The sequence below is a fragment of the Coregonus clupeaformis genome, chromosome 6 (genome assembly GCF_020615455.1).
Source record: "Coregonus clupeaformis isolate EN_2021a chromosome 6, ASM2061545v1, whole genome shotgun sequence".
Lineage (NCBI taxonomy): Eukaryota > Metazoa > Chordata > Actinopteri > Salmoniformes > Salmonidae > Coregonus > Coregonus clupeaformis.
Window position 1 is genome coordinate 36,837,540 of NC_059197.1, and position 20,544 is coordinate 36,858,083.

The following is a 20,544-nucleotide window of genomic DNA, read 5'->3' on the forward strand; positions in this document are numbered from 1 at the left end:
TTCATCTTGTTGAGAAATTGGCAACCTCTCAGAGAGCTAGTTTACTTCTTTGCTCTCTCTCTCTCTTTATCCATCCCTCTCGTTTTCTCCATCTCTCTCTCTCTCTCTCTCTCTCTCTCTCTCTCTCTCTCTCTCTCTCTCTCTCTCTCTCTCTCTCTCTCTCTCTCTCTCTCTCTCTCTCCCCCCCCCTCTCTCTCTCTCTCTCTTTTCCATCTCTCTCTCTCTCTCTCTCTCTCTCTCTCTCTCTCTCTCTCTCTCTCTCTCTCTCTCTCTCTCTCTCTCTCTCCATCTCTCTCTCTCTCTCTCTCTCTCTCTCTCTCTCGCATGTTTACATTATGTGTGTGTGTGTGCGTGGGTGCATGTGTTTGTGTGTGTGGAATGTTGTCTGATCGGCGTGGTGAGAAAATCCCAGATGTGGGGGAAGCTGATTCTGCTCTGTTATTGGATGATGAGGTCCCAGGCCACACCCCCTCAATAGTCAGGGGGATTACACTCCCAACCTAATGGAAATAAGACGCACCAGGGAACTCTCACGCCCCGTCTCCCCCCTCACCCCGCTCTTACAGGCCCGTCTCAGTCATGCACTATACATTTCCTGACCATATATTCCCAAGATGCTTTTCAATTTTTCCAGAGGAGCAACATGTGGTGTGTATGTGGGTTTAGATGAGGGGTTAGGGGTTAGAAAGTAGGAGTAGGGTTCTCCAGAGAGAGCCTACTCACACACACACACTCACACACACCATGACAATGACAGTATGACAGACCCATCTAAAGTCAGACTGCTGCTAAAGTATGTAACTTTTAGTCCTACTAGACTGTAATGGACTGTTAGGGGGTGGATGGATAATGTTTTGTGAAGGATAGATTTCATATGTTTGTCTAGCAGGATAAAATGTGGGAGGCAGAGTATTTAACATGAATCATAGAATCATACAAATGTCTCTTTCCCTGTCTTTGTCTCTCTCTCTCCCACGTCTTTATCTCTCACTCTCTCTCCTATTTTCTCTTTATTTCTCTCACTCTCTCTCCTCTTTTCTCTTTATTTCTCTCTCTCTCTCTCTCTCTCTCTCTAATCCCTCTCTCTCTCTCTCTCTCTCTCTCTCTCGCTCTCTCTCTCTCTTTCTCTTTCTCTTTCTCTTTCTCTTTCTCTCTCTCTCTCTCTCTCTCTCTCTCTCTCTCTCTCTCTCTCTCTCTCTCTCTCTCTCTCTCTCTCTCTCTCTATATATATATATATATATATATATTATTGCTCTTTGATTACTGAGTCACATACTGTAGTTGAATCCACTTTAAAGAGGCAGAAAGCAGCCTTTTGTTATTGGAGGGTTTTTGTTGCTGTAACAATGTTACAGCAGTGTACAGGTGAACGCACAGAGCTGTGTAAAGCTCCTGCTGCATGCTTCCTCACAGCCAAGCTCCACTGGACAAACACACAGCCAGGAGAGGACAGGCAGACTGACTGCCATTCAACAGGAGTGGAGGCGGTCATGCTGGCTGTGTAGGCATGTCCCAGAGCCCTAGAGTGTTAGTGGCCATCCTGCCTCATTAACTCTGACTAAACCCTGTTCTCTTCCTGTTCTCTCTCTGGTTTGAGTCACAAATGGCATCTTTTTCCCTATTCCAGAGCGCTGGTCAAAAGTAGTGAACTAAATAGGGAAGAGGGTGCATTTGTGACAGTGCAGGCAGCATGGACTAATTGTTCACTATGGCACAATCAAACTACAGGATGGATTTATTTTTGGTCATTCATTTTTATAATGTTGGGGATTTCCTGGCCATGCTCATGGTTTTATCCAGGATAGAAGGCATCAGAAGTAATGTGGCATTTCAAATGACAAAAGCTTAAATGCAACATTACTAATGAAGGTTTCTAGTAGTAGTTTGAAGTAGTTTCTCACATCTTCTCCCAAGCATAATGAAGAAGAGTATCTCTAATGACTGTATATTTATGTTACAGTTTTTATCTTGTGTCTAACAGTCTGGCTGGTCTGTGGATTCAGGAAACCACAAGTTATTTTCCATCTTTCCCCGTGTGTAATGTTTCATGCTCTGGTCAGGCCAGGAGCTCTTTATAAAGCTACACATGACGACTGGCTAGTAAATATAACACTTGATGTCATAGATCGGACCATCCTGGCCAATGAGAGGAGGGGGAGTGAATAACAGTATAATGACATGGAAACGGGTTTTCCAGGAGTTCCAAGTTCCAAGTTCTGTGCGAAGCCACTATTGACACATCAACACAGTCCAGACCTGCTGTCTATTATAGTATTTTAAGGTCGCTAAATGGATAAAAATGCTGAATGTCCTGGCCACATTCACTGGTAAACACAAACGAGCACACACAGCCCCTTCACTGAATATAGGCCACCTTGGAGAGAACACCTGTTTTCTATTGAGGCCACAGCAACGACATGCTTCATCCAGTCGGTGATCCTTCATCCACTTCTCCATAACACTGTGGCTGTGTCCCAAATGACACCCTATTCTCCTATGTAGTGCACTACTTTTCACCATTGCCCCTGTGGCTCTGGTCAAAAGTAGTGCACTATGTAGGGAATACATCATGCATTTCTGTATAGAATCTATAGATCTGTCCTGACATCGCTGTTCCAGATCTGTCGCTGGTCATCTTCTCTGACTGGGCCTGGTGAGTGTCAGCTATCACTTTACTCCCCAACCCCCCTCACACACACGCACACACACCTTCTGCTGGACTCCCCCTCTGTTCTCTTCACCCTCTGTCCCCCTCATGACCTTGACTGACACCATAGATAGATTTGATCATAAATACATCAGTAAGATAGGGACTGTCTGAGTTCAACATGCTTGCCCTCGCCCTCAGACTAAGTTCTGCCTACATTCTGCCTGTGTTCTGTCTACGGTTCTACAGGTGATACCCCATTCTCCCTCATCATCAATCCTGTGTGTTTGTGTGTGTGTGTGTGTGTGTGTGTGTGTGTGTGTGTGTGTGTGTGTGTGTGTGTGTGTGTGTGTGTGCATGTGACAGCCTGGGAGTGTTCTGGTAGAGGAGCAGAGAGGCTGCAGCTGTCTAGGGTCACTGGCAGAGGGCAATGAGGGGGAGAAAGGAGAGAGGAGAAATGGTTTGAGGGTGGAAGAGGAAGAGAGAGGTAGCAGAGAGATGGAGAGGGGAGAGAGTGGAGAGATAGAGAGGCTGGGGAGAGAGAGAGCGAGAGAGCGAGAGAGCGAGAGCGAGAGAGCGAGAGCGCGAGCGCGAGAGAGAGAGAGAGAGAGAGAGAGCGAGAGAGAGAGAGAGAGAGAGAGAGAGAGAGAGAGAGAGAGAGAGAGAGAGAGAGAGAGAGAGAGAGAGAGAGAGAGAGAGAGAGAGAGAGAGAGAGAGAGAGAAGGAGAGAGAGAGAAGGAGAGAGAGGGAAGAGGCCTAGGTTTGGGAAGGCAGCTGGGAGCAATGTGATGTGCCTCTGGTGGGACAGAGTCAAACAAAGATAGAAAGACAAATCTACTGGATGATTACCACCAGGCTGACCTGGAGTTATACTGTATAACAGACAGTGGTGCGTCATCTGGACCCATGGATCCAGAGCAGTGATTTAGAATACTGTATATACTGACTGGGCCAGCACAGACCTCGTTTCACACCAAGATGAATGATCACACTGACCACAATCATGTTATGGGAGTCTGGGGGGAAGAAACAGCTTGGCAGAATGCAGAACTTCACAGCAGTATTATTCCACATTATCTCTGATAGTGTTCCCAAGTGTTCTAATGTTCCTGTTTTAGTGTTCCCTAGTGTTCTAGGAATGGTCCCTGTGGCAGCATCGATTGACTACACTCAGCTTCAGCCAAGTTCATATTAATGGTGCAGAACTCTATAGTAAATAACATTTAAACAATACAGGACAGTTAGCATCTATTTGATTAAGAAACCTAAAAAAGATGATGTCTACTCACAGCTATTCGCTATATATGAATATACTAGGGTATAGGCTGATCTGATGTGAGGATGACATGTTGGGGGTGTAATCATGTAGTGCATGTCAGTCAGTACTCTGTAGAGTTTATCAAAGCGGCAGCCTGACAGTAGAGTCAATAGGACCAGCAGGATGCCTCAAGTCCTTATTATAACAAGGTGAAATTGAAGAGTGAAGAGGAAATAAACTAAAGAAGAAAGCCAGTTTAACAAAGAGTCTTAAAGACGTGTCCTTTTTCCTGGTGAGGGAAGTCAGCCAGGTTGTTGGATGCTTTGCCTTGGAGTCATTCACAGAGAGGTGTGAGGAACGCAGTGTCTAAATAACCCAATGGAGCCTTCAGACACGGAGTGTCTTATTAAGAGAGTGAACTCTTTCCACACAGTTCTTCCTTTGTTTTCACAGAACCACAGAATAACTGGCTTTAGATTGCACCAGTCAACACAGATTAGAGGATATATTCAGAGAAGAGTGTGTGTGTGCGTGTGTCCGTTCGCGTGCAAGCGCGCGCGTGTGTGTGTGGTCTAGGACAGTGATAGACAGTTCTAGGGCACTGCAGTGTCCTGTCCCTTCACTGTGAGAGAGCAGGTCAGCCAAGGTGATGTTTACCATAACAAAACACCCGGACGGATATTAAAGCTTCAGGTTACAGGCCATGTCTGAACGACACAGCGGCTAAGTGTAACTGCTATGTTCTTGCACTGTTCTTTGTCAATCTCCCTCTCTCTATCTCCCTCTCTCTATCTCCCTCTCTCTATCTCCCTCTCTCTATCTCCCTCTCTCTATCTCCCTTTCTCCATCTCTCTCTCTATCTCCCTCTCTCCACCTCCCTCTCTCCATCTCCCTCTCCCTATCTCTATCTCATCTCCCTCTGTCCATCTCCTTCTCTCCATCTCGCTCTCCCTATCTCTATCTCCATCTCCCTCTCTCCATCTCCCTCTCTCCATCTCCCTCTTCCCATCTCCCTCTCTCATCTACCTCTCTCACCTACCTCTCTCCATCTCCCTCTCTCTATCTCCCTTTCTCCATCTCTCTCTCTCTATCTCCCTCTCTCCATCTCCCTCTCTCCATCTCCCTCTCCCTATCTCTATCTCCATCTCCCTCTCTCCATCTCCCTCTCCCCATCTCCCTCTCCCTATCTCTAATCTACCTCTCTCATCTACCTCTCTCCATCTCCCTCTCTCCATCTACCTCTCCCCATTTCCCTCTCTCCATCTACCTCTCCCCATCTCCCTCTCTCCATCTCCCTCTCTCTATCTACCTCTCCCCATCTCCCTCTCTCCATCTCCCTCTTCCCATCTCCATCTCTCCATCTCCATCTCCCTCTTCCCATCTCCCTCTCTCCATCTCCCTCTCCCCATCTCCCTCTCTCCATCTCCCTCTCTCCATCTCCCTCCCTCCCTCCCTCTCCCTCTCTCCATCTCCCTCTCCCCATCTCCCTCTCTCCCTCTCCCTCTCTCCATCTACCTCTCCCCATCTCCCTTTCTCCATCTCCGTCTCTCCATCTCCCTCTCCCCATCTCCCTCTCTCCATCTCCCTCTCTCCATCTCCCTCTCCCCATCTCCCTCTCTCCATCTCCCTCTCTCCATCTCCCTCTCCCCATCTCCCTCTCCCCATCTCCCTCTCTCCATCTCCATCTCTTCATATCCGTCTTCTCTCTCCATTTCTCTTCTCTCTCCATCCCTCTCTCATGGAGAGATTTTACAGACGACTAAAATGTTGGTAGAAAGTTCTAAAAATAAGCTGTTCGTTTTAGTTAAAACATTTACATTTTAGTCATTTAGCAGACGCTCTTATCCAGAGCGACTTACAGTTAGTGAGTGCATACATTTTTCATACTGGCCCCCCGTGGGAATCGAACCCACAACCCTGGCATTGCAAACGCCATGCTCTACCAACTGAGCTAAAACAAACCAAACCAAACTGTACTTGAGCCTGTTCTTCTGGGAGCTGAGGGAAAAATATTATGGGGTTTAAAAACATTCTAGTGGGGCAGAAAGGTCTGGGGTTTAAAAACATTCTAGTGGGGCAGAAAGGTCTGGGGTTTAAAAACATTCTAGTTGGACAGAAAGGTCTGGCATTTTCCCATAGATGCTTGGAGTTTCCTCTCAACATGAGAACATAGCAACAGATATACACCAGATATACAGCGGTATAGATGTTAAAGGCCTTAAACTATGGTCAGGAGATTACACATCAAATACATTCAGGCCACACAGGCCATGGTTCAGAGAGATGAGTATTCATGCCTCTGTCTGACTTGTGGTTCTCCTCACCTCTACCCCAGAGAGCTGACCACCCTAACCTCTACCCTAGACAGTGCGCGTGTGTGGTGTGTGTATACAGTGGGGAAAAAAAGTATTTAGTCAGCCACCAATTGTGCAAGTTCTCCCACTTAAAAAGATGAGAGAGGCCTGTAATTTTCATCATAGGTACACGTCAACTATGACAGACAAATTGAGAATTTTTTTCCAGAAAATCACATTGTAGGATTTTTAATGAATTTATTTGCAAATTATGGTGGAAAATAAGTATTTGGTCACCTACAAACAAGCAAGATTTCTGGCTCTCACAGACCTGTAACTTCTTCTTTAAGAGGCTCCTCTGTCCTCCACTCGTTACCTGTATTAATGGCACCTGTTTGAACTTGTTATCAGTATAAAAGACACCTGTCCACAACCTCAAACAGTCACACTCCAAACTCCACTATGGCCAAGACCAAAGAGCTGTCAAAGGACACCAGAAACAAAATTGTAGACCTGCACCAGGCTGGGAAGACTGAATCTGCAATAGGTAAGCAGCTTGGTTTGAAGAAATCAACTGTGGGAGCAATTATTAGGAAATGGAAGACATACAAGACCACTGATAAGCTCCCTCGATCTGGGGCTCCACGCAAGATCTCACCCCGTGGGGTCAAAATGATCACAAGAACGGTGAGCAAAAATCCCAGAACCACACGGGGGACCTAGTGAATGACCTGCAGAGAGCTGGGACCAAAGTAACAAAGCCTACCATCAGTAACACACTACGCCGCCAGGGACTCAAATCCTGCAGTGCCAGACGTGTCCCCCTGCTTAAGCCAGTACATGTCCAGGCCCGTCTGAAGTTTGCTAGAGTGCATTTGGATGATCCAGAAGAGGATTGGGAGAATGTCATATGGTCAGATGAAACCAAAATAGAACTTTTTGGTAAAAACTCAACTCGTCGTGTTTGGAGGACAAAGAATGCTGAGTTGCATCCAAAGAACACATTACATTTACATTTACATTTTAGTCATTTAGCAGACGCTCTTATCCAGAGCGACTTACAGGAGCAATTAGGGTTAAGTGCCTTGCTCAAGGGCACATTTACGTCATTTAGCAGACGCTCTTATCCAGAGCGACTCACAAATTGGTGCATTCACCCTATAGCCAGTGGGATAACCACTTTACAATTATTATTTTTTTTGGGGGGGTAGAAGGATTACTTTATCCTATCCCAGGTATTCCTTAAAGAGGTGGGGTTTCAAATGTCTCCGGAAGGTGGTGAGTGACTCCGCTGTCCTGGCGTCGTGAGGGAGCTTGTTCCACCATTGGGGTGCCAGAGCAGCGAACAGTTTTGACTGGGCTGAGCGGGAACTATGCTTCCCGCAGAGGAAGGGAGCCAGCAGGCCAGAGGTGGATGAACGCAATGCCCTCGTTTGGGTGTAGGGACTGATCAGAGCCCGAAGGTACAGAGGTGCCGTTCCCCTCACTGCTCCATAGGCAAGCACCATGGTCTTGTAACGGATGCGAGCTTCAACTGGAAGCCAGTGGAGTGTGCGGAGGAGCGGGGTGACGTGAGAGAACTTGGGAAGGTTGAACACCAGACGGGCTGCGGCATTCTGGATGAGTTGTAGGGGTTTAATGGCACAGGCAGGAGGCCAGCCAACAGCGAGTTGCAGTAATCCAGACGGGAGATGACAAGTGCCTGGATTAGGACCTGTGCCGCTTCCTGTGTAAGGCAGGGTCGTACTCTCCGAATGTTGTAGAGCATGAACCTGCAGGAGCGGGTCACCGCCTTGATGTTAGCGGAGAACGACAGGGTGTTGTCCAGGGTCACGCCAAGGCTCTTCGCACTCTGGGAGGAGGACACAACGGAGTTGTCAACCGTGATGGCGAGATCATGGAACGGGCAGTCCTTCCCCGGGAGGAAGAGCAGCTCCGTCTTGCCAGGGTTCAGCTTGAGGTGGTGATCCGTCATCCATACTGATATGTCTGCCAGACATGCAGAGATGCGATTCGCCACCTGGTTATCAGAAGCATGGGGGTGGAAACATCATGCTTTGGGGCTGTTTTTCTGCAAAGGGACCAGGACGACTGATCCGTGTAAAGGAAAGAATGAATGGGGCCATGTATCGTGAGATTTTGAGTGAAAACCTCCTTCCATCAGCAAGGGCATTGAAGATGAAATGTGGCTGGGTCTTTCAGCATGACAATGATCCCAAACACACCGCCCGGGCAACGAAGGAGTGGCTTCCTAAGAAGCATTTCAAGGTCCTGGAGTGGCCTAGCCAGTCTCCAGATCTCAACCCCATAGAAAATCTTTGGAGGGAGTTGAAAGTCTGTGTTGCCCAGCGACAGCCCCAAAACATCACTGCTCTAGAGGAGATCTGCATGGAGGACTGGGCCAAAATACCAACAACAGTGTGTGAAAACCTTGTGAAGACTTACAGAAAACGTTTGACCTGTGTCATTGCCAACAAAGGGTATATAACAAAGTATTGAGAAACTTTTGTTATTGACCAAATACTTATTTTCCACCATAATTTGCAAATAAATTCATAAAAAATCCTACAATGTGATTTTCTGGATTTTTTTTCCTCATTTTGTCTGTCATAGTTGACGTGTACCTATGATAAAACTTACAGGCCTCTCTCATCTTTTTAAGTGGGAGAACTTGCACAATTGGTGGCTGACTAAATACTTTTTTCCCCCACTGTATGTGGTGTGTTTAGTCACACGCAGGGCAATTTGGGATATGGGCCCAGAGAGGTTTCCTCGGCTGGACTATGTCACTATAACGAGGTAAACTGGTGGTTATGATGACTGGTGCTATGCTATAGTATGTGTTCCAAATGGCACCCTATTCCCTTTATAGTGCACTATTTTTGACCAGGGCCCATATGGTACAGCTGTCAAATATAAGCAGAGAATATCAGAGCTCAGAGTTAGCTTCATCTCTTTACGTCATCATCATCATCATCCTACTCACAGTTATTATCCTGACTGTGTGTGTGTCTCAAATCGTACCCTATTCCCTGTATTGTGCACTACTTTTCACCAGAGCCCCATATGTGCTATGGTCAAAAGTAGTGTACTATATAGGGAGTAGGGTGCCATTTGGGATGCAACCTGTGTTTCTATTGAAGACAGATGTTCCGTTAACTATGGTTCTCTTACTGTTAGTGATTCTGACCACATCAGATTGACTTTGACACTGACTTTGGTCTGGCTTATTTCAGCCAAGAAATGGTGCTAAATGGGAAACGGCATGTCGAGAGTCTTGTGGCTAAATATACTGTACGCTATGAAAGCAGAGATGGTAGAAACACACTGTACTAAATTATGACTTCAACAGGACCATGGGGAAGGAAATGTCTTGGTTGTGTTGACAAACAGGTAAATACCACACAAGTTCATAGATTTACAACCATTAGCAGTGATACGTCACTCTAGATTACCGTACCCTGGTATGAGTGGTGATCAGTCACAAAGCTGTAAAGTTGTATGTAAAGAGCATGTCATAAATTACAGCCAGACCACACAGCAGACATTCCTACCTATAGGGGAGATTGATGGAATGTGAACATGGTCTCCTGTACATTATTGACGTACCCCCTATTACCCCCCGCTCGTAGAGTTCATGTGAGAGTGGAACCTGAGACTAAAATGGCATCGCCCCGTAATCCCCCAGCTGCACCCATGGCCACATCACGACACGACAAATAGTTCCCTCAGCAGTAACTATGTACTACTAGTAACAATGATCTGGCATGCCTCCTAATTTTAACTGTGTCCCGCCAAGCCAGGCTGTCAGTATAAATAGGCCTTTAAAAGAAGAGCCTGACAGGCTGTGTGTCTGGAGGGACATTCTCTGGACATTCTCTAGACACTGCTGGGGAGTGAAACCTGGACCCTGGCTGGCACAACTGTCCCCATCCGTCACACTCACAACCCCATTGTCTCACAGCAACAGCCATACCATCCTGCAGAACAACACCACAGCACTAGCAGACAAGCCTTATGTGACTGACTGGGTTTGTTAGCCCGCTGAGCTAAAGCCAGGCATTTGCTCTGGGAACTTCAGGTCTCATGCAAGGTTACTCATCACCCGAGAATGGTTCATCGAACCACCTCTGTTACACTTGGAATGCTCCCTGAAAGACAACAGACCCTGGACTAACAGAGAAGACCCTGGCTAACAGAGCAGACCCTGGCTAACAGAGCAGACCCTGGGCTAACAGAGCAGACCCTGGGCTAACAGAGCAGACCCTGGCTAACAGAGCAGACCCTGGACTAACAGTGAAGACCCTGGACTAACAGAGAACAGTGTCAGGCCAACAGTGCTGAAAGTTAAAACTGTCCTGCAGCGAGGACCATCTAAAGACAATCTAAAGACAGTGGCTATGTCCCAAATGGCACCGTATTCCCCATATAGTGCACTGGTCCAAAGTAGTGCACTATGTAGGGAATGAGGTTCCATTTAGGGCACATGCCAGATCCAACACAGCCTGGTGAAACATGTACACATGAAAAATGCCTTACCTGCTCCTGCATTGGTCATCTTACTGCATATCTGCAGAAAAGAGAAACAGACAATGGTTAGTCACACAACAGAGTGTACTGCAGCCCCCAATACCGCTCTGACTGCATGGCTGTCACAAACAACAACAAAACAGATTGGTTGAAGAATACACAAACAGCTTTTCAAAAGGTTATAGTAATGCCACAGAGGATACATGTATATTCAGAGAGGAGAGGAGTAATGAACTGAATTGTATCCTAGTAATGCCACAGCCATAAAAGTTAAGGGTTAATGACTGATCAATATGGCTGCTGCCTGCTTTACTGTGTTACCATAGAGACCTGATGGCTGGTTCAATATGGACAGCTGGCTAATGTTTGTATATCGCTTTAGTATTTATAACATCCACTGTCTAGTGTTATTAGACCAACTTAGACTAAACACATGGCTTTAATCCCAAATGGCATCCTATTCTCTATAAAAGTGAAATACTGTTGACCAGGGTGCACTATAATATGGTGTTTTTCCATTTCCAGTCGCCAGTGTTTTATGTTAATGGCGTCTGTGAAAGCATGGGCAGCGCACCATTGAGGCCATCTCCATTTTGAAGTAGTACATTTTCTTTGTGAGAAGGTGTTAAAGTTCACAGTTAGTGTTTGTTATGTAAATGTACGTTGAAAAGTACCAGTGGCCTGGGCTTGGCCCCAAGTCATGGCAGGTCCGCCGGAGCCATGGCCCAGTGAGACACGGGTGCCGGTCCACGTAGATAGAAACAGAAGTCTGAGTCTTTTGGGCAAAACACCTGGGTAAATCCTCAATGGAAACTTGCCATAAGTATATAGGCCCGTGTGTCTCCAGAGAAAATATGTTGTGATATTGGAGGTCAGCTGGTAGTTTTGCAGCGCCATGTGTGGCTGAACAGGATCTTTGCCACAGCCGGAATAGTGCACTATAAAGGGAATAGGGTGCCATTTGGGACGCAACCATGGTAGAGCAGCCTACAGTGTGAGGAAACACATCAATTACAGAGAGTAGCCTCTGTCTAACAGCAGAGGAATGAGGTGGTTAACAGGTGGAGACATACAGACTCATCAGGCAGAACACTATGAGGTGAAGGGACTGATGTTGTTACCCAAGTATCCCTTCTTATTGACTGTGAGATTCAGCATAACAGGGTCGAATTGTATTATTAAATTTCTGTCCTCTTCAGTCATAGGGTTGGAGAACAGAAGCAATGCTGACAGTGTCTTTCTCAGCTCTCTGCTCTAACCAATCATCTCATCTCAGTCTGCAGACAGAGGAAACTAGGTCTGCATCCCAAATGGCACCCTATTCACTATATAGTGCACTACTTTTGACCCGGGTCCATAGGGCTGTCTAAGCTCTAAACTGACGTGTGTTAACATAATAGATCTAATAACAGGCTCTGACCCACATCTAGAAGTTGTGATGAAAATTAGCCTTCTAGAACTGACAGAAATGGCCCCAATGGAGATACCAGTCTGCCTTTTTCTCACAGGGGCTTCAAAGACTGTCCTAGACATCTATCTGTCCCTCGACAGCCCAGATAAAGTCCTGTTAGTGTCCTTCCATTTTCCTCTTCACTGGTTTAGTTATACCCATAGACTTAGATAGACATTGCATCATTGTATATGTCCCATTATGGCATCGGTGAGAGCATGGGCAGCGCACCATTGAGGCCATCTCCATTTTGAAGTAGTACATTTTCTTCTTCTACTACTTCTATGAGTTGGCAAACAAACAAAGGGTGTACACTGCCACCTATATTGTGTTGTTTGAACAGGTATAAAGCCAAGGTTGGCGATTTACTGCCACCTGCAGTTATGGAATGTTTCCTCATGAGTATAATTTATTGGCTGATCCCTCCATGTAACCTGGATGGAATTATGTGATCCTTCCTTAACCCATAGGAAGTCCCACCCAATTTACTACTTAAAAATGGTGAAAGTCCTCAATAGCGCTGCCGATGCTAAAACAGGCCTCTATCTATCTCTATGGTTATACCACACCGCCTCAGTTCTGAGCAATCACCACGTCGGGTTATGGGTTAGAGGTCAGGGGTCAGGTGACAAGACACAGGAAGAAGACACAGCCCTATCAGGAAGTTACCTCTGCTACAACAACCAAGATGTTTATGTGGACTGACATGTCTGGTCTTTAGTGATGGATAACTGGTCTGGTCTACCTGTCTGCTGCAGTGACTAAATAAATCAACTAATTCAGACAAAACAAGTGGAAAACATTTATAATCTAACAGGCTATGGGACATGTCCATGCTTTAAAATAGTACTCTCTGAGATGCTGCTATACATTGTAGCTGGCAATGGGATGCTGTACAAAGTTCACACGAGATCTGGAAGGAATTACATAATCTCCATCATGCATTTCTTGACATCCCCAGTGAACAATGTTGACGTTTGTGTTTGACTTTTTCCTGCGTTTCCCAACTCCCCCCCATCCCCCCTGCGGTCTATGTAGAATACACTCCCAGCCCCACACGGAGCCCTGTGGTCTGTGTAGGATGCATCCAAAATGGCACAAGTAGTGCACTATATAGGGAATAGGGTTGCATTTGGGACGGATTTAACAGTCCTGAACACTCCCAACCCCACAGAGTGAAGTCTGAGGTTACCCCACCAATCGTTCATTGTGTTTCATTTGGCATGCGTGACTAACCTGAATTACATTTGTTCACAGCGAAATGCAGAGAACCCCCAAACCCATGCCTGATATTATATAACCAGAACTATAGCTGTATATGACTGCCTCCAAAATGGCACCCTATTCCCTACATAGGCCACTACTTTTGATCAGAGCCCCATGGGCCCTAGTCAAACGTAATGCACTATATTGGGAATGAGGTGACATGTGGGACCTACGTAATGATTCAGGCCTCTCATCATAGCTCAGGGCAGGGTAGGGTGGATGAGGTCTCTCCACGGCCATTAGTCTTCTGTGGCTTCTAACAGCATATCTCTAGAGACTTCCTCTAGGCCTCTACGCCAAGGCATAGCCATGATCCACAACCCATAACTCATAACATGTAACTACGGGCTGAAATTCACAGGACTGAATCCATCTCTCTCCACAACATTGAGATATTTGTCTCGATTGTAAAAGAAAACCTCAGACCTGCTCTCTATGTCCTGGGAAAATAACCCTTGTTTTACTCTCATAGGATAGAAAGAGATCATTGGGCGACCTAGAAGCTGACGGCTCTGCTACTCAGTCAGATGTGGTCTCAGTAGACCAGCCAGTAGACCAGTAGACCAGTAGACCAGCCAGTAGATCAGCAGACCAGCCAGTAGACCAGTAGACCAGTAGACCAGCCAGTAGCCAGTAGACCAGCCAGTAGACCAGTAGACCAGTAGACCAGCCAGTAGACCAGTAGACCAGTCAGTAGACCAGTAGACCAGTCAGTAGACCAGTAGACCAGTAGACCAGCCAGTAGACCAGTAGACCAGCAAGTAAATCAGTAGACCAGTAGACCAGCCAGTAGACCAGTAGACCAGTCAGTAGACCAGTAGACCAGTAGACCAGCCAGTAGACCAGTAGACCAGTAGATCAGTAGACCAGCAAGTAAACCAGTAGACCAGTAGAACAGTAGACCAGCCAGTAGACCAGCAGATCAGTAGACCAGCGAGTAGACCAGTATACCAGCCAGTAGACCAGTAGACCAGCAAGTAGACCAGCCAGTAGACCAGTAGATCAGCCAGTAGACCAGTAGACCAGCCAGTATACCAGTAGACCAGTAGACCAGTATGCTAGCCAGTAGACCAGTAAATCAGTAGACCAGCCAGTAGACCAGTAGACCAGCCAGTAGACCAGTATGCCAGCCAGTAGACCAGTAGACCAGTAGACCAGTAGACCAGTAGACCAGTATAGCCAGTAGACCAGTAGACCAGCCAGTAGACCAGTATGCCAGCCAGTAGACCAGCCAGTAGACCAGTAGACCAGCAGATCAGTAGACCAGTAGACCAGCCAATAGACCAGTAGACTAGCCAGTAGACCAGCCAGTAGACCAGTAGATCAGTAGACCAGTAGACCAGCCAGTAGACCAGCCTTATCCGCTGGACAGACAGGAAAACACCTGGCTATATTTAGAACACTGTCTCAATGGGTCACAACCAATAGGAAGACCTTCCATCATGTCAGAGGAGAATTTATCCATCACTGCTGCCTTTCTGTCTAGTTGTGACAACATGGATGTGTGTCTGTCTGTGGGTCTTTTGATGTGTTGACCCTCTGTCTGCCAGGGCCATCAGACCAGCTCCATCCTGCCAGGTTCTGAGGAGGAACTTTTCTGTCTGTGTTAGAAGTGTCAGGTCTCAGGAATGCAGCGGCTGTAGTCATGTTGAGACATACAGGAACACAGCAACATGTGCTGAGGAACATTTAAACACAGAACACCGAACACATACCTGACATTCACCCTCACGCACCAAAGATAGAAGACATACCTCACAGTCACTATGCAGTGGGTGCAGGTGGAGGTGGAACCAGAATGTTAAGAATAAAATACTCTTTCCATCTAGCAAACAACTGTGGACGGGAATCTGTATGTCAGTACAACAGGGGTCATGTTGAGACCATCCGAAAAATGGTGACCCTAACCTAGAGACAGGCAGGGTCAGGGGGAACTGCCATAACAACGTCCTGTCAAACACTGACTCCAAACATTCTGAATGCGTTCCAAATGGCACCCTATTCCCTACATAGTACACTGCTTTTGGTCAAAAGTAGTGCACTATATAGAGAATAGGGTGTCATTTGGGACGCACATCTCTATCAGCTCATAACCTTCCAGTCACATGACATGCTGCAGTAGTTAGTTACCGTGGTCAGGTTATTCTGAGCCCCTCATCATGACAGCAGCAGCTCAGACTCTAACATCAAATTATGGCCGAGGGGTGTGTGCATGCGTGTGTGTGTGTGTGTGTGCGTGCATGCAAGAGGGGTGGTCTAGATCCTGGAGTCAGCCTGGGGCTTGTAGGGGAGTAATCCTGGGTTTATCATTAACCCTGGCGAATTACAGAGCCTGGCACACACACACACACACACACACACACACACACACACACACACACACACACACACACACACACACACACACACACACACACACACACACACACACACACACACACATACACACACACACACACACACACACTCACACACACACACACACACAGTGTTTCCCGGCCAGACGTTGGAACCATTGTGCAGTAGTGTGACAGTGGGTTAGGGTTAAGACATTGTGTACAGTGTGAAGGTGGTCTCTATGCAGCCTGTCTGTCTCTGACTCAGACCTTGGTGGTGTTCCGCATGCCTCTGCAGCTTTCTGACTCTGTACTCTGTTCTGAGACTGAGAACCAGACTGCATCAGGACTGGACAGCACAAAGCCACATCATTCTGTTCCCACTAATCTAATTAGTCATTCACCTGTTGACTGTGATCCTGATCCAGACATGGTACCTATACAGACACAGGCCGTTAGCAGGGTTTCCATACAGCTGCCACAAAACGTACCTAGCACCACCTCTCCATCCGACACTTGCTGCATCGCTTCCCTTGCTAAGCCTGTCTAATAGGCAGACTAACACCTGACCTGGGGACAGTAAACCACTCAGCTGTCTCACACACTTTATAAAACAAGGAACAGAAGAGGATACAATGGACAGCTCTGCTGTGGACTTCTCATTATATCCAAACCGGTATGGATGGCCTTTATATATATACAGTTGAAGTCGAAAGTTTACATACACCTTAGCCAAATACATTTAAACTCAGTTTTTCACAATTCCTGACATTTAATCCTAGTAAAAATTCCCTGTTTTAGGTCAGTTAGGATCACCACTTTATTTTAAGAATGTGAAATGTCAGAATAATAGTAGAGAGAATGATTTATTTCAGCTTTTATTTATTACATCACATTCCCAGTGGGTCAGAAGTTTACATACACTCAATTAGTATTTGGTAGCATTGCCTTTAAATTGTTTAACTTGGGTCAAATGTTTCGGGTAGCCTTTCACAAGCTTCCCACAATAAGTTGGGTGAATTTTGGACCATTCCACCTGGTGTAACTGAGTCAGGTTTATAGGCCTCCTTGCTCACACACGCTTTTTCAGTTCTGCCCACACATTTTCTATAGGATCAGGGCTTTGTGATGGCCACTCCATTACCTTGACTTTGTTGTCCTTAAGCCATTTTGCCACAACTTTGGAAGTATGCTTGGGGTCATTGTCCATGTGGAAGACCCATTTGCAACCAAGCTTTAACTTCCTGATTGATGTCTTGAGATGTTGCTTCAATATATCCACATAATTTTCCTTCCTCATGATGCCATTTATTTTGTTTAGTGCACCAGTCCCTCCTACAGCAAAGCACCCCCACATCAGACCAGAGGACCATTTCTCCAAAAAGTACAATCTTTGTCCCAATGTGCAGTTGCAAACCGTAGTCTGGCTTTTTTTATGGCAGTTTTGGAGCAGTGGCTTCTTCCTTGCTGAGCAGCCTTTCAGGTTATGTCGATATAGGACTTTTTTACTGTGGATATAGATACTTTTGTACCTGTTTCCTCCAGCATCTTCACAAGGTCCTTTGCTGTTGTTCTGGGATTGATTTGCACTTTTCGCACCAAAGTATGTTCATCTCTAGGAGACAGAACGCATCTCCTTCCTGAGCGGTATGACGGCTGCGTGGTCCCATGGTGTTATACTTGCATACTATTGTTTGTACAGATGAACGTGGTACCTTCAGGCATTTGGAAATTGCTCCCAAGAATAAACCAGACTTGTTTTAGGTCTACAATATTTTTTTGTGTCATGCACAAAGTAGATGTCCTAACCGACATGCCAAAACTATAGTTTGTTAACAATAAATTTGTGGAGTGGTTGAAAAACGAGTTTTAATGACTCCAACCTAAGTGTATGTAAACTTCCGATTTCAACTGTATATACAGTGGGGAGAACAAGTATTTGATACTGTACCAAATATTAAGTTCTGCTTTTCTGATGTATCAAATACTTATGTCATGCAATAAAATGCAAATTAATTACTTAAAAATTATACAATGTGATTTTCTGGATTTTCGTTTTAGATTCCGTCTCTCACAGTTGAAGTGTACCTATGATAAAAATTACAGACCTCTACATGCTTTGTAAGTAGGAAAACCTGCAAAATCGGCAGTGTATCAAATACTTGTTCTCCCCACTGTATATCACTTAAAACGTTCATTCTTGCTGCCATCCTTAGTTCATGAATTACATTTCCCAGCTAATAAGAGGAATGTTGTTTACATTAGTAGAGAGAAAATATATTTAAAATACTTTCTGTAGCTAGCTGAAGGCAGCCTGAATATAAAATTGATTAAATTGAGGTTTTGTGTCACTGGCCTACACACAATACCAGTGGCGGCTCCTGAAAAAATTCTCAGGGGGGGCAATTTTTCTGATGATTTAGGTGACCTACACACATTTTAAAAAAGATATGTCCAGCAACAACATGAAGACAGGGGCAGCATATAAGTCAATACCAGAAGCATTTATTGACTGATCTCAAAAGTGTTGGCTTACCAGGGTTGGTGGAGCCCTCAGTTTCATCTTTGCCTCGCAAAGCTAACTCAAACACTCCGCAAAACTTCACACACTGGATTAGCCGGCTGAGGATGTGGCGGTTCTTGCTAATGTCGTAGTAAATATATTTGTTATAGTGAATATGGAATATGATATGTTGAGTAAAATGTTGTGCTAAGATCTATTTAGGTCAGGAGCTGGTTATAAGTTCTGTTCCTATCCAATAACAATGGACAAAAGGGTCCTATCTTGTCAGCCTTGTCAGTTTCAGTTCTCCAGTAAACTTGTGATTATCAACACTAACCTCATCGTTGTGGCGGCGGACAGCTAGCCTGTATCCCTCATCCAGTTGAGTGGGAATGTTCACTCTCCCCAAAGCAGACAATCTCAAACAGCTATCCATGTGGGTCTTTGACAGCTCATGTTTCTTAATCTTTCCTGAAAGATGGTGCATGTCCGTTACACACCAGTCGCTGTCCAAGCGGTGCTGTCTGCCGTGCCGCCTTCAGGGTGAAAGAGTAAGCAGGGGGTAGCAGAAGACTGCATTAGCTACATCGCAGCCTGCTAGCCAGGTTTTTCGTTCGTACCAATTTTTGGAAAATCCTCGGGTGTAGGACTTCCCCCTTTAGTAGAAACCTGTTGAATTATTAAATTTGGTCTGGGAGGTCCTAATTGTTTCGTTGCCAATTTATCTTCATTTGTTCGCCGACAAAAAGGAACTTCTTTCAAAGACACAATCGAGTTGCACTGAAGCCTAGCCATTTTGATAGAAGTAGTGAATTGATTGACGCTGCTACCCGCTCTTTTCTTAGTTACGTTCATGGTTATATGTTACGTATGACGAAAGCGCGTAAGTGCAAGCCCTCAGAAACCCATAGAGATTGTATTGAAAGCTCTGATATTTGAAAAAATAGATTTTACATGGGAGTCTATGACAGACTTCTGGGCGATTTTCAACCTGACTGAAATCGCCCCCAAAAGGGGGGCCATTTGAAGCACGACTTTAGCCTGATTGGACATTTAGTGGCACTGTGGCAGATCAGACGTCTAGATTACAACACTGATAACTACTGTTGCCGTGATATAATTGATTAGAAAAAAAATCCCTTCCTTTTCCCGTTTGGCAGTGCGTCGCCCATATCGCCCTATTGAACACACCGCCCCTGCACAATACCCCATAATGTCAAAGTGGAATTATTTTTGTAGATCTTCTTACAAATTCATTAAAATGTAAAGGTGAAATGTCTTCAGTCAATAAGTATTTAAACCCTTTGTTATGCCATGCCTAAATAAGTTCAGGACTAAAAATGTGCTTAACAAGTCACATAATAACTTGCATGGACTCACTCTGTGTGCAATAATAGTGTTTAGCATGATATTTGAATGACTACCTCATCTCTATACCCCACACATACAATTATCTGTAAGGTCCCTCAGTCGAGCAGTGAATTTCAAACCCAGATTCAACCACAAAGACAAGGGAGGTTTTCCAATGCCTTGCAAAGAAGGGTATTTATTGAGCATGGTGAAGTAATTAATTACACTTTGGATGGTGTATCAATACACCCAGTCACTACAAAGATACAGGCGTCCTTCCTAACTCAGTTTCCAGAGAGGAAGGATACTGCTCAGGGATTTTACCATGAGGCCAATGGTGACTTTAAAACAGTTACAGAGTTTAATGGCTGTGAAAGGAGAACACTGAGGATGGATCAACAACATTGTAGTTCCTCCACAATATTAACCTAAATGACAGAGTGAAAAGAAGGAATCATGCACAGAATTCAAATATTACAAAACATGCATACTGTATGCAATAAGGCACTAAAGTAAAACTGCAAAAAATGTGGCAATGAAATTAACTTTATGTCCTGAATACAAAGTGTTATGTTTGGGGCAAGTCCAACACAACACATCACTGAGTACCACTCTTGATATTTTCAAGCATGGTGGTGGTTGCATCATGTTATGGGTATGTTTGTCATCGGCAAGGACTAGGGAGTTTTTTAGGATAAATATAAACGGAATAGAGCTAAGCACTTGCAAAATCCTAGAGGAAAACCTGGTTCAGTCTGCTTTCCAACAGACACTGGGAGAAAAAATTCACCTTTCAGCAGTATATACACTGGAGTTGCTTACGGAGATGACATTGAATCTTCCTGAGTGGCCTAGTTACAGTTTTGACTTAAATCGGCTTGAAAATCTATGGCAAGACTTGGAAATGGTT

The 20,544-nt window shown here is 45.3% G+C and overlaps 1 protein-coding gene across 2 annotated transcripts in view; it reads right to left on the reverse strand.

Annotated features, from left to right (window-relative positions):
• LOC121567871 (stAR-related lipid transfer protein 13-like) overlaps nucleotides 1-20,544 on the reverse strand; it is a 115,075-nt gene that overhangs the window by 78,190 nt on the left and 16,341 nt on the right. For both annotated transcript variants that reach the window (XM_041878220.2, XM_045220285.1), the window contains exon 5: nucleotides 10,739-10,769. In XM_041878220.2, coding sequence (XP_041734154.2) covers nucleotides 10,739-10,769 — 31 coding nt within the window. The remainder of the gene's footprint in view (nucleotides 1-10,738; nucleotides 10,770-20,544) is intronic.